Raw genomic sequence first — 15752 nt, 5'->3', positions numbered from 1 at the left:
AGATGAAAGGGGTTAGGCCTTCTAAAGATATAGAGGAAAAGGATTCAGGAGAGGAACAGAAGGAGCCAGGACCTTGGGGCAGAAAGGAACTATGGGATTGAGGAATAAAAAGAAAACCACTGTAGTCAGTGTGTTCTGGCTGGAGTGTGGGGAGACTCCTAGAGAGAGTGGGGACACAGCCAGCAGCACACAGCAATACACAAACCATGTCAGATAACTACATGCAGAAAAATTTCAGCCAGATTTTCTTCTCGGTCTTGTCTTTTAAACATGCGTCCATTGTTGCCTTCATTTAGTTTGGGGTATAGATATTCTGATTAGAAGTGATGGTACTTGTACAACGTAAATCTTTTTTTCTTCCTAAAATGGTTTAATCAGATTTAAAAGTTTGGGGCTTTATGGTATTTGTCCTAGAAAATGCACAATAAGAATCAAAGAATTTGATAAGTGGGCTTTTCTCATGCAAAAGCCCATTAAGTCATGAATGAAATATACTTTGTACCAAAATATTAACAAAAATTCTGAATACCTTTCTTTGTACAGGGGCTCTTGAAAGTTGCCATAGATAACGCCAGAGCTCAAGAAAAACAGGTCCAACTGGAAAAAACAGAGCTGAAGATGGATTTTTTAAGGGAAAGAGAACTAAGAGAAACACTTGAGAAGCAGCTGGCTATGGAACAAAAGAACAGAGGTACTGTTGATCATCCAAACAGGCTTAGCGCTTGAAGTAAAACATTCAACACAATTATATTATAGTGCTATGTTTAGTGATTTGCTTTGACAGTGTAACTTTCTTTGTTAATTTACATGTAGCTGAAGTATACAGCAGAATTTGAATCTTCGCCTCATTGTATTTCTTAATTTCAAAAGCACATGTTTTTTCTTGGTTTCCAACCTGAAGCGATGGAAATATGTCTAATATGCCACTGGTCATATAACTTGTATTGCTTACAGAGTCTCATGAAATCCTACTCTTTAAGGTAAGAAATGAACTCTGATAAAATGACAGCTATAATGAAGCATTTTGTGTTTGCTCACAATTGCTGTTGGAACACTTAAGAGTTAAAGTCGTAAAGCTAAAATAGAAAATACTGTTTATTCAAGCAAAGCAGGTTTAGTAAGATATTTATCAACTGAAATTGAAGACTGATGAATATCAGAACAAATGAGTAGGAATTAAGCGTTTGTATAATTTTTTTCTGAATGCCTCATTTTCATTCAACAAGGTCAAGTACACAGAGAAGAAACCAATATGAGTCTCTTTGGGTAAAAATACCGATATTGTAGATCTGTGAGTTCCTTCTCTTCACACACTTTACAGTACATCTATAGATGATTGGAAAGTTCACATTCATGCTTATTTTATGTATGTATTTACAACCAACTCTCCATTGCTTCAACTGCATAATAATTCTTCCAAGTATTTTAGAAAGGATCAACATTCTTTTTCTCTCACTTAATAAGTATCCAATATAAATACACATTTTTATGTATTTTAGATGGTCATTTAAAGGTCATTGTTTCTGTTTCGATTTTAAAGCTAACAGGATTTACCAAGTTGTTTTATTACTTATTTTTGAGGCAACACATCTAGTGAGTTTCTGACATAACATTGATCTGAGGAACTATTACCTACAACTTTAAATAATATGGCTTCACTAGCTTTAGGTTTCAAAATAATCCAGCAAGATAAGAATGATAATGGATGTGTTCCAGGTGAATAGGAAGTTCAATTAGAGAGTTCACTTGAGAAGCCATCTTCCATGAGATAGCCATATCTTGATTTCATCTCACCTGAAGAAATCTTTTTGTTCTCTTTTATAAGACTAAAAAGCCGGTCCTCCTTGATTGCCTACAATACCCTTTGGGTACATGAGACCTTCTGAATTTTCTTGGTTCCCACCTGTTAGAAAGTAGTTTTACATTCTTTTTATTCCATTAACCACTAGAGGGCAAAACATTCACAGATCACACCATGAAATTTCCATTTAATTAATTATAAACAGTAAATTAAACGTAATAACTTATCTATCAATACTTATCTATTATAAATGTGTCTATTGAAGCAGTGCGTTACCCGGAAGACAGAAAATGAGGCACATTTGTTTCAGTCTCATAGGAAGAAACAGTGAGTGACCCCTGGCAAGGTGCTGAGTATTGGCTTTCAGTATCATGGAGTGTACAATTTAAATAACTTTTCAAAACTGCTGTTTTTTTTTTTCTTTCTCAAAGAAACTTCTAAATAATTTTCTTTGGGAGAGAAAATAGTAGGCAAGTAATTTTGTTAAAATAAGCATATGGCCTAAACGCTATTTAATAAAGGAAATTAATATTTATTTGAACTCAGTTTTTTTTTTTTTTTTTTTTTTTTAGTAGTACTGAGGTTCCTGGAAACCCTTCTACTTCTGGGCTACACTCCCCGACCTATTTTTATAGTTTTTTATTTGGAAGCAGCGTCTCTTAAGCCAGTGTGGCTGGCTTCAAACCTGCGCGATCCTCCTGTCTCCGCCTCTCAAGCACAGGAATTACAAGCGTGAGCCACCACTCCCGGCTGATATCAGTTTTGAATGAAGTTAATGTAAATTTGGATAAAAATAGGTTTTTAAAATATATAACAACAATGAACTCAAGATAATGCAATGAGAGCTTAACAATTTACTATTGATAAAAATAAGATATGTGAAAATTAGAAATTAAAACTAAAATACTTATTTGAACTATTTTTGTTATATTTTGACTATATTATGCTAAATAAAACTGATGTTTTTAATTGGTAAAAACAAATTAATAGTAAACTTGAAATAATTACTCTTTGTAAAAACAAAAGAATTTCTCCTACTGATTCTGCATATTATCATCCACCATGTTTATCAGTTATCAAGAATGATAATTGCTGGGTATGGTGGTGAAAGCTTATAATTCCAGCATTTGGGAAGCTGAGACAGGAGGATTGTGGTTCATGGGCAGTCTCAGCTACTTAGTGAGGCCCTTTGTAACTCAATGGGATCCTGTTTCAAAATAAAGAATAAGCTGGGCATGGTGGCGGCCAGGTTCGAAGCTAGCCTTGTTTCAAAATAAAATATAAAAAAATAGGTCTGGGAGTGTAGCCCAAAGGTAGAAGGGTTCCATCCCCCGTACCAATAAATTAAAAAAAAAGAATAAAAAATAAGGCAGGGGGTGTAGCTCGGAGATAGAATGCTCCTGGATTCCATCCTCAGTACCACACACACACACACACAAAAGAATGATAATTTCCAAGAAAAACATATCGATCCCATATGCTAGTTACCACATATAAGTATACAGGTAAAACAATTACTGTACTGAAAGTACAGTTAATATGCATTTTGTGAAGTACATTTATTTGTTATTATTCGTTGATTACATATTATGTATCAATATTTAACTGTTAAGAGGAGAAATATGCATAATAATCAACTTTTTGTATTATAATTTACTTTTACATAAGAAGCACCCTGTTATTATCAGCAGCTCATTATTATTAGCGGCAAGGTGTTATACCATGCCAGATTCCTGCAGAAAGTGCAATATTTTCTTGAAATATTTTATAGGGCTATATATTTTCTATGAAGTAACTATATGAGAACATTTTAGTAGTTTATCTAAAAATATTAAAGGCATTAATGATGATCAAGTTTGCTTTGCCCTCATAAGATACTAAACTTTATTGCAGTTTTTAAAATTTCAGGAGTACAACCTTGATTGGCATAACATTGTTTTACAGAGTCTTTGTAAGGGAAATACTTCCTTCACTTCCCCAAATGGGCATTTTGTAAGGAGAGAAGAGAGACCTGCCGTGCTTTGCACCATTTAAACTCGTCTGCACTGTTCTGATCCAAGGGCAGAGAACTCAGCCGCAAAGTTCATTTAATCAAGCTCCCTGTATCGCTGAATACAAATATTTACTAAAATTGGCTTCCCATTAAATTAATCTCTACATATGACGATTTAAAACACGCTTGACGTGCAGCAATTCAAAGCTAAAATAAAAATTCACTTCCTCGAACATTTTATTGAGAATTGTTTTAGGGAAAGGTGGTTTTATTTATTTATTTATTTTAATTACTCCTTGTGGATACACAGTCCAGCAGGAAAAAAAAGAAAATAAAAGAAATAAAACTAAAAATCAGATCATTTTTAAATCAGTAAAAATTACCCCCCACGGCCAAACTAATGTACATGTCCTCTTTTCTAGCCATTGTTCAAAAAAGGCTAAAGAAAGAGAAGAAGGCGAAGAGAAAATTGCAGGAAGCGCTTGAATTTGAGACAAAACGGCGTGAGCAAGCGGAGCAGACACTCAAGCAGGCAGCTTCCACAGACAGTCTCAGGGTCCTGAACGGTAAGGTGAACATTTATGCACCGCTACGTTTTCCTTTTACTACTCAGAGGGTAACTCCACCCAGTGTCTGTGGCTTTGTACACCTCAGTGTCTTGGGATTCCTAGCTGAAAGCATGAGGAGAGGGGTGTGCTGGGGACACGCTTTATTTCTAAGGTGTTTTGACTGTTTTGTTCCGCCACCCCAGTCAGTAGGACTTGGCGGTGCTTTTTTGCTTAGCCGAATCTTTTTCTGCTGCAACATGATGAAATACCAGTGCAAAGACTTCCACCCCCATTCTTAGGAACAATATTATGTTACTTTTATATCTATTCAAATCTCCTGAAAATTCTTAGGGTTATAATTTTCCTTCAACCTTTAAAAGGTGACAAAGATTTATGTGATTTTAATTCAGCACCAAAGTAACAGGTTGCTCTCTTTTTTTTTTTTTTTAAAGGACAATAAGAATCAAATGAAATATATGTCACTCTTACCTTTCTGTGCTTTTAGACTCTCTGACCCCAGAGATAGAAGCTGACCGCAGTGGCGGCAGAACAGATGCTGAAAGGACAATACAAGGTAGGAATTTGCAGAAGGCTATAAATCTCCATCTTGCTATATGAGTTTTTCCTCAGCTTTAGCCTGCTATTCAAGCATGTAGCCTACCATCTGGGCCACATCAAAACAAGTTCAAACAAGGTCAAGTTCATCTTGCTTGTTTATATGAGTGAATTCATTTTGTGCTGATAGATTTTCTTTAAATTAACAGGTCATTTCTGTTTATACAATGCAATTAAAAAGGAATAATTAATTTTAAACAATGTATGATTTAATCCTGGACACAGTAAATGTGTTTTATTGAACATATGAAACCCAATCTAAGGCAGAAGGGTTTGTAAATTCTATACTACATAAATATGAACCCAAATTAAGCAAATAGGTAGTTCTTAACATTTTTAAATTGTTCAACTTCTCATTTTTGTGACAGTGACTACAAGGTACATGCAGAATGGCATAGTTGAATGCTAGCAATAAATAAGATTGTTTAGTTGCTATGTGGTTTTCCAAATATTCTGTATGGCATTATATACATTTTTATAACACAAATTTGCTGAGCAACACAGAATACTAAAGGGAGTTGCACTCAACACTCAGAAGAGTTAAATAGTATATTGCCGAAACTACAATGGTAGGAAAGAACAAGCCCAGAAGGAAGCATTTATCGTCAAATATCTCTTTCAGACAATGAACTCAGTCTGACAACGTGAATACTAAACAGAAAAAAATAACATATTTTTCTAACTTAAATGAAGATGATTCTTCATAGGGAAGCCTAAAATGATTAACTGCCCATAATTCTCCCAGTTGCTTTTATTTTGCATTTTAAGCTCAATCACTTTTAGGATATTGTATGACATTAATTGTGTTACTTAATCAACTCCAGAAATGTCATTCTTGGCATAGCATCAAGGAAATATACTTTTGTATACTATCATATGTGCAATCAATAATGATGTGAAACTTGGAGAAAGATTCCTGGGGAAAGATGTTATATTTTTGGCCTATACATATTTTGCCAGAGGCCATGATAATTATTGTTTAAATATCAAGCCTTGAACCATAAGTTATTATGAGACATCTCCTCCAATAAAGAATAATGCAATTATAGATGTAAATATTTCAATTTTAAAACCATTATGGATTTCATAACAATTATATGTGTGTATATTAAAATCATAATTAAGTTGCATCTTATAAAAAGCATGTGCACATGTGGACAAAATACAATGATTAACAAAAAATCAGTCTTAATTATCAGGAATGATAGCCTCAGTCAGGCCAATATAAGTATGGGCTCCAGTCTGTGTGTGCAGGAACTACTTAGGGTGCCTCCTGGTAGGTGTGATATGTAAATTACCTGTATGCAGTTTTTAAAGGTTACCCAAACTCAGCCAGGCAAAATTATTGCTTACAAATTACTGCTTACAAAGAAAAATGTCATTGTCATATGAAGAAGTGATTATGCAATGCTTTAACCATTTTTTATAATTCACCTGTTTGCCAAAAAATCACTATCAAAAACATTTTGGTTAATATGATAAAGCTATAGTTGGTACTGGGGATTGAACCCATGTGCACTTTACCTTCGAGCTATATCCCCAGCCCCTACTTTTTATTCTTTATTTTGAAACAAGATCTCACTAAGTTGTGGAGGGCTTCACTAAGTAGCCAAGGTTATATTCAAATTGTGATCCTCCTGTCTCAGCCTCCCAAGTACTGAGAGTATAAGTGTACACCTCCATGCCCAACAGCTATAGTTATTTTTATTTTTCTCTGTAAAATTCACATATACTCAAGATGTATTTTCATTGATAAAGTCTTACTGTAGAAGACTGAAATACTCACAATGCCCAATCTCTATCACTGTGATTTATTTATTCTTTTTTTTTTTTTTTGGTGGTACTGGGGCTCCTGGAAGCCCTTCTACCTCCGGGCTACACTCCCAGACCTATTTTTACATTTTTATTTGGAAACAGGGTCTCCTAAGCCAGCGTGCGCACCTGGCTTCGAACCTGTGCGATCCTCCTGTCTCTGCCTCCCAAGCGCGGGGATTACAAGCGTGCGCCACCACGCCCGGCTATTTTTTGTTTGTTTGTTTGTTTATTTTGTTTATTTATTTATTTTTTTTTTGGTGGTACTGGGGTTCCTGGAAGCCCTTCTACCTCCGGGCTACACTCCCAGACCTATTTTTATATTTTTTATTTGGAAACAGGGTCTCCTAAGCCAGTGCACGCGGCTGGCTTCGAACCTGCGCGATCCTCCTGTCTCTGTTATTTATTCTTAAAAACTCAGATTAATCACAAATTGCCTTCCTTTTGCTATCTAGAATGTTGCTATTTGAAAAACAGCGCAAACTTACACAAATAATGTCATGAGTAGAGAAACGAAATCTTTATGTAACAATTATGCATAGTAATTTAAAGCCAGATATAATTTTTTATTTAGCTTTTATATATAGAATATAAAACCATTCATACAGCCTGACAAAGCTTGCATTGTTCAAAATGTAGTTTCCAATAAAACACTTCATCAATAATTATGATCTTTGTTAGTTAATATAATATTTTCCAAAACGTAATTTTTAAAAAAAACTGTAGATGAATCTGTTTCTGTCAGTTGCTTAAAAAGGTATTTCACATGTATGTCACTCTCACCCTGAACTGCATTATAATGTGAGACCACAATGCACATTAAAAGTATATAAAGAAAGGTATTTCACAAGCAGTTGCACTTTCTAGAAAATTTAAAATAACAGAGTAGAGGGATCTTTTCTCACTCTAAGCCCCTTATAAAAGCCTATTTTCCCCTTTGAATTTATTTCTGACTTTAGACCTAATTGATTACACGTGGAAGCCAACAGAAAAAAAATTAACTGTGAACAGAATAAATCAAATAGAGAAGACTGGATTTAGTTAAATTCCATCCTAAGCACAAGAATGAGAGAGGCAAATAGGACAGAACCAAAGCTTATAAATAATTTGTGAAAATGGCCTATGTCATGCATTTTGGGACCCAGGAGCATCTTCCACTTCACAGTTCAAAAGTGACACAAACATGTCCTCTTGCTTCCATAGATTCCTTTCTCCCAGTGACCCTAAGCTCAGGTGTTGTGATCCTCTTTATATTCTTTCTTTCTCCAACCCAAACATAACTGAAATTTTTTATTATTCCAAAATAAACTCAGCTTAATTGGGGAAGTGAATGAAGCCCACAATTTTTATGCTTGTCATGTATTTTTAATATTTCAGCAATAAATGCCACACTTAACCCAAGAGTTAGTCACCTAGAAATTGGGAACTTAAATACTGCTCAAGTGCCAAGTAGCTACCCTCCTCTAAGCACCTCAGGTTAGACTAAATATTGCTTCATTGACATTTTATATCACCATTTCTATAAAATTAAAGAGGTGGGAAAAAAAAGAAACCCGCATGATTTAGAAAATATTCCTGAGTAGGGGGGATCAAATTTAAATAATTCAACTTTTCTTGATAGGGTAAATCAGCTCATGGTTCATAGAGTAAATTCTTTATTTCTTTAATAGATACTGAAAATTTATAAAGGTGTCTCTCCAACCAACCCATTTAGACATCTCTTGGCTGCTCCAAATAGCATGCAACTGTTACTCATCAAGATGTAAAAATGCAGTCACACACTAGAAAGTATTATCCCCCTCTCCACAAACTTGTCTTTCTCCTCCAGTGCTATTTCCCTATGGCACCCTCATCAGGCCCAATATCCTCCTTACGATAATATGAAAAAAGACTTCGACTTGACATTTTCTTCCTCAATCCCTGCTACCTGGGACAGAGCATGAACCATCCTGCTCAGTTCATGTCTAAACCCCTATGATCTAGCAGCATGTGAGGTGCATGGTGATGCTCACTCTGCTTTTCTTTGGAGGAATAACTTAGATATTGAGAAATTAGAACCTATGCTAGATCTTGAGGATATGCAGATCTTTATTGTTTGATATTTCTGAGTTTATTTGAAAATAATGATGAGAGAAAATACAGAACATGATTATTCTAAGAAAGTCATAATGATAAATTCTGGATGAATTAACATTCATATTTGATAGCTAAATTAATGGTACCTCATTCTTCTGTGTGCATAATTCTAATGTCATTTTATTTTTTGCATGTTGACCAAAATTTGGATTCTGTATATATATTCACTTACAAGAAATTTTTATTTTTCTGTTTTCAATTCACTTCTATTTTAAATTCGTATTTAATATTTTATAATCATACTCACTAAGTAATCAGTTTTCTTTTGCTTAATAAACATTAACCTCTTGCTTCTCTGATTTCTCTATTATAATTTCAAGAGTTTAAGTCTTCAATATCTTACTATACACAGATTCTTCTACAAGATGGGGGAATCATAGGTATTACAGTTCTATCTATGTTCTTATAAAATTTTTGAGAAGTCTTAAAAGTTTGCTTTTCAAAATAGTAGCTTATTGCTTTTGTTTTTTAAGTAGAACCTTATCCTTTTACATTAAAAACATCATTAAAGTCAATGGGGATATGAACCATTGTTTCTTTGACATCTTAGGCTATGTGCAAGTTATGCTTACAAAATCTTGACTTCACTTGAAAGAATATCTCTATTATTTATATCCACTGGACATAATCAAAACTCTTTCACTATTTATTCTTTTGTGAATGATCTCAGATCATAGAAAACCAAATATTCTTCCAGCAAAAAAGACTTGCCTACACATTAACAATCTTTTTTTTCAATTTAAGAATATTTTTTTCTGGCCCCTATATTCATGCTGAATTTTAAAATTATTCATTTATTCAGCAAATATTTATTCAACATCGATGATATGCCAAGTATACTTTTATGATGTTATTGCATTAGTAGTGGGAAAGGCCTTTAAGATAAATTAAATCTCTTTGTTGTGCAAAAGAGCAGTGGAGGCTTAGTTGAGTATGGAAGACTCATTGAAGGTCACACCAAGAGTTGATAAGAGTCAGAACTATAATGTGGTCCATTTGCTTTTCACATCATTTATCTTATCTTCTCCCTTTGTACTTTTAGAATTGTTAAATGGTATCTTACTTTCACCTTAAAATGTATTATTATTATATGATTCATAATTTATATCACCCAAACATACTACTTCCTGTCATTCTTATGAAGGAAATTTATGTTTTATGCTCAAGATTTTTTATTGAATCAGATGTTCTAGCACTCAGTGAATTTTCTAATATATATATTTTTCATTTAGACTTTAGGGCATTACATATTTAGTGGAGATTTTTATTTATCAAAATAGGTGGGTTGGGAAATGATATTTATTGATCCCTTTTTCCTTTTCTGTATAATGTTCTAATTTAAAGGAGAGGTACTTTTAGTCACAGAGTGGCTCATTAATTTTCCCATAGTCACAATTTTAGTTGATTGGCTTGCTGGCACTTCAGTCCATATTTATGATTCCCAAAGATATTGCTCTTTCCACCATGCCTTGCTTCCTAGACTTACATGTCTTCTGTAGGATGATAATCTTCAGCTACATCACTCATTTTAGTTAGTACATTGCCTACTAATGACTTAAAATTCCAAAATGATCTTCTACAACAAGGAATGATTACAGTTGGAAAAATGTGTCCTTTCTTGCTTTATATATATTTTTTATAGCTGGGTGCGGTAGTGCACACTTGTAATCCCAGCATTGGGGAGGCGGAGACAGGAGGATTGCGGTTCATAGACAGCCTCAGCTACTTAGTAAGGCCCTCCACAACTTAGTGAAACTGTTTCAAAATAAAGAATTTAAAAAAATAGGGCAGGTGGTATAGCTCGGAGATTGAATGCCCCTAGGTTTGATCACCAGACCCCCCCACACACACAAAAAAAAATCAGCCATTATGTTTCTCCTATATTTACAAATACTTCTAGACATATTGGTGAAAACCTCTTTCTAAGCAAGAAAATAAAATAGCAATAAAAGAATTAAGAAATTATGATGTGAGTCTATAATGCACCAATAAAAATATGAATGAAGAAATTTATAATATTTAGATAATAGATTCATCTTCATCCCTGAAATTTAGTATTCAATGAATTTATGGTAAATTTACAAGTCAGAGTAAATTCAATTTCAACTTAGTATATTTAACACTTGGAGAGCCTCTTGGTTTTCTTTGGCATATATTTGAATATAAGTTGCTAAATGACATCACAAGACTCATACTTCAGCAGTGCAAAATTGAACCTTATTTAAATTCGCCACTTTTAAGACTTTTATGAAAGCAACATTCAAATTTGATTGTCATAAAAGTCATTTTATGCATATTTTCAATTATAATGCTGAAAAACAAGGCTCTAAGTTTCATGTGGGAGTAGGGCATGCTAAAGGCATCTCTATAGAACCTAGAAGTTAAGCAAAATGAGGAGTCTGCCCCAGACACTAATGTCTGATCCACTATTGATTATCCTCAGAGGACCACTGTGAAGATGTAATAAAATAAATTATATAAAACACTTGCAATATATAAGTCAATGATATGTACAGGTAATTTTAGCAGTTGATATTGGATATTATTATTAATTGCTATATTTACTATAGGACCTGGCAGCTAGTAAACACTGAAGCTATTATTATCTGGTTATATAACATGCATTTCCTTTTTTCAGATAATTGGCCTTTATTACACAATGTTGACTTCATCTCACAATAAAGTACTTGTAGAAATTTTGCAAGAACAAATTTTAGTTACCTGAACCAATTTTTCATATTCAATAATGTTTAATTTAGATTAAAAACAGTGAGATTTTCTAAAAGATAAACAAAAAATAAACAATAATAATATAGGACCTAAAACTGGATTTGGGGCTGCCAGAAATGAGCAATCATCATATGGATTACCTCAAACCATTTTTATTAATCTTAAAATACAAATTTTTAGGATTCTATCACTGGGAACAAAACAATAATAAATTTACTTCTAGTCCCTTGGCACTGGTTTCTGATGTCTGGCAGCATTTCAATGCAGCTAATCAATTCAAGACAGCATTGATTAAGTTGAACAAAAGGTAGTATTGATTGTAGGCAGTAACCAATAAACAGGCTATTGTTTTATAGTTATCACAGGTCATTGTTAACTACACATTTAACTAGAAAGCAGACTTATTAATAAATGGAAAGTTTCAGGGATGGTCATGAATTTTAATATTTAAAAATTTAGAATAATATTTCCCATAATTTCAGTATAGTTTTATTATTTTATAAATACATAGGAAAATAAATTTTGTTTTTTAATGAGGAAGCCAAATTTTAAAGACTCTTGCAACTTTTGTTGGAAATTGTTTCTTTGTAATTTAAACCAGTTATACATGAAATTATACATAGTGGACATTAAGTATGAAGCTGCTAAAATAGTCAAACATTACTATTAATTATTACTATACAAAATTATTTCAATATATTATACCCATAGGGCTCATTTTCTAAATTCTTGACTTATATTTTTTAGAACAATCATGATTGTGTTCATGATGTCTGTATTGAATTGTGATGGTTCATGTACTTTTGTGAAATGACTTCAATTCTTACTCGATTGTTCAAATACTAGACAGAGAAAATCAAGGAAAAATCATTGGGCTTAACTTGTAATATATTTGACCTTATGTTTCCTAGTAAAAATTAAAAAAATTGAGGATTGCCATATGAGAGTTTAGAGGAATAAGAGTTTTATCTGGGAATATCAGAAATAGTGTATTGGAATTTGAAGTTTAAAAAAAGGGAAAATGAACATTGTACCACTAAATTACTGTTATGTATTACAATAGACTATTATTAATATAAACTGTAGATATCTATTAACACAGATAAAACTAAAAAATGTACATACTGTCTGAAAATCTATAATCAAAGAATAGCAATTAATGGAAATTTAGATTGATTCTAGATCAAGTCCAATTGTATATCTATTTTCTTTTAATATCATAATTAATGATGTCCAATAGTGGTTAAACAAAGTGAAACAATGAATTTCACAGATGATCCTAATTTAGAAATTGTAATATACATCTATGAACAGTATAGAAACTTGAAGAATTTATTAATTTAAGAATCAATGAAATGAGACTACCTTTGTATGTAATAAAACGTGCTTTTAATATATTTTTTGTGGTACTGGGGATGGAACTCAAGGGCCTTATGCCTCTGGGATATACTCCCAGACCTATTTTATATTTTATTTGAAAACAGAGCTAACTAAGCTGCTGAAAGCCTCACTAAGTAGCTGAGTCTAGCTTTGAAACTGCGTGATCCTCCTGTCTCAGCCTCCCAAGTACTGGGATTACAAGCATGTGCCACCATGCCCAGCTTTTAATGCTTTTTTTAAATTTTTTTTTATTGAACATAAATGGTATACATTTAAACTATACTTGGTGCCCTCTCCACCCCCCTGCCTCTGTTTTCCCTTCCCCCCTCCCACCAATGATTGTCCAGGGTAACCATGCCATATTCATAATTTTACACATATTCGGATGTAGACCCTCATTGATCAAGTTCAGTCTTCCTCCTCCCCTATCTTTCCATTCAAGCTTTGCTGGTATTTCCCCTCCATTACCTGGAGTCCCACTGGTATCCTCTACGTTCCCTAGTTTGGGCGTATTACAGGGAACATATGTACCTTCTCCTTCTGTGCTTGGCTAATCTCACTTAACATAATGTTCTCTAGGACTTTCCATCTTCTTGCAAATGATATTATTTTGTTCTTTATGGCTGAGTAGAACTCCATTGTGTGTATTTCTCAGAGTTTTGCAATCCATTCATCTGTTGATGGAGACCTGCGTTGGTTCCATATTTGGGCTATTACGAATTGTGCTGCTATGAACATAGGTATGCATATGTTGCTATAGTTCTCTGGATTCAACCCTTTTGGAAAACTACCCAGGAGTGGTACAGCTGGATCATATGGTGGATCTATTCCTAACTTTCTTAGGAATCTCCACACAGATCTCCATAGTGGCTGAACTAGTTTGCACTCCCACCAACAGTGTAAAAGAGTTCTTTCCCCACATCCTCAGCAGCATTTGTTGTTATTTGACTTCTTTATGCTTGCCACTCTGACTGGGGTTAGATGGAATCTCAGTGTAGTTTTGATTTGCATCTCCCTGATGGCCAATGATGTAGAACATCTTTTCATTTGCCCATTTCTTGATTGGGTTGTTTGTTTTGCTAGTGTAGAGTCTTTTGAGCTCTTTGTATATTCTGGATATTAGCCCCCTATAAGAACATTAAAAAGCTCCACAGAAATGAATGGTATATTACCTATTTATATCTCTTCATAGTATCAGAGTAAGAATGACTAGCTGTAGGGTTGAAGGAAGTATAAGAGAAAAAGTCAAAAGCCTCTGTCATTTTAATTATAAATATTTATTAATGATACTTTTTATTATTATGAATACCAAATAATTTAAAAAGTTGTTTTTTGTTTTTTCAATACATGAATGTCAAATTTTAGACAGTATATTGTCTTCAGATTTAAGGAAGACTTATAGCAGGTTTTTACCTTTATTATTAAGAGAAAAAATGAGAACATTTATTCAATTAACTTGCTCACTGAAGGCTGTAAGAGTAAAAAATGTATATTTTCTTTACTAAGATTAAGATTACATTTGGTGGTATAAATTAGAACTCTTAGATGTTCATATTCACAAAGGTTACTTCCTCTGTTTTATGTCCATCCCTAGACAGCAAAAGCAGTCTGGCTACCTAAGAGGACTTTTAAGAAACAGAATAGCTTCTTTAAGATGGAGCATAAACACAATTAAAAAGAAAACAATTTTCTGAGATATGTAATCTATTCTAAGAGTCCTGATAGTAATCTGAAAATATTTAAATTACAGAAAAGGAATTTACATATACAAGTCTATTCATAAAAGTACAGAATTTCTACGAACAAAGTGAAAATTGGTATATGAATACATAGTTATGGAAAGTATGTCATCAGTTGTGATAGCATGTATATGTTGAGACATTTGAGACATATAAAACCTGTTGATAAAAATTCACAATTAAAAAAATTAAAACATCATCATTTAGAATATAAATATAAAATGCTTATGGTGCATTATTCCACCTCCCATGGTTAGGGACAGAATGCAGACATGCCACAATAATGTTTTTTTATTTCTATCGTTCGAACCATATTAATGAGAACATCATTTTGGAGAACTAATTATTTCTATTTGTCTTGTGTCACACTTTCTAATTCCCCTATATTAGCACAGCCAAAGCAAATTAATTGCTTTTCCAGCAGTTGAACCTTGTCCAAGAATGAGCTCACATTCCATTCCAGTTTCCCTGTTTGTGGGAGTGCATTGTGTCAAAAAATTTTCTTGATACTAAACATAGTCTTGAGAATACCTTTACAGATTTCTGTGTGCTCACTTGATGAAATTTATAAGTTTAAGTGACCCGCCAGGAAAGATAAAGTTCTTAGCTGCAAGATTATACATCAAAACAGTTAAAGTGAAATTAAAATTAAATGAATGAATCTCACTGAAGCAAAAAAAGCAGTAATTAATGGTTCCCTTAATTGTCTTCATAAAATATTTGCATGGGTCTAATTTGCATAATTTGCATGTATTAATTAATCTTTCAAAGGAATTTTGTGCTGAGAGAAGCCAAAAAATCTCTTTGTTTTATTTAAGATCTAATGAAATATTTATCTTCTTTAATGAACTTCTCATCTTCATTAAAATAAAAATTGCACAAGTTTGTATGTTTTAAATGTTTTTATAATTGAAGTATTCAAAAAAAATCTCTTTAGACTTACAACAGCTGAAAAACAAACACATTATTTAGCATTTAGTATCATCTTAGCAACAGAA

General features: G+C 33.2%; 1 protein-coding gene across 5 annotated transcripts in view; it reads left to right on the top strand.

Annotated features, from left to right (window-relative positions):
• Nucleotides 1-15752, top strand: part of DACH1 (dachshund family transcription factor 1) — a gene marked incomplete at both ends in the record, with an annotated part of 402920 nt that overhangs the window by 365761 nt on the left and 21407 nt on the right. For all 5 annotated transcript variants that reach the window (XM_080688907.1, XM_080688905.1, XM_080688906.1 and 2 more), the window contains 3 exons: nt 544-691; nt 4217-4360; nt 4848-4916. In XM_080688907.1, coding sequence (XP_080545033.1) covers nt 544-691; nt 4217-4360; nt 4848-4916 — 361 coding nt within the window. The remainder of the gene's footprint in view (nt 1-543; nt 692-4216; nt 4361-4847; nt 4917-15752) is intronic.

The sequence above is a fragment of the Muscardinus avellanarius genome, assembly GCF_963383645.1.
Source record: "Muscardinus avellanarius genome assembly, chromosome: 2".
Classification (NCBI taxonomy): Eukaryota; Metazoa; Chordata; class Mammalia; order Rodentia; family Gliridae; genus Muscardinus; species Muscardinus avellanarius.
This window is presented reverse-complemented; position numbering and strand designations above follow the sequence as displayed.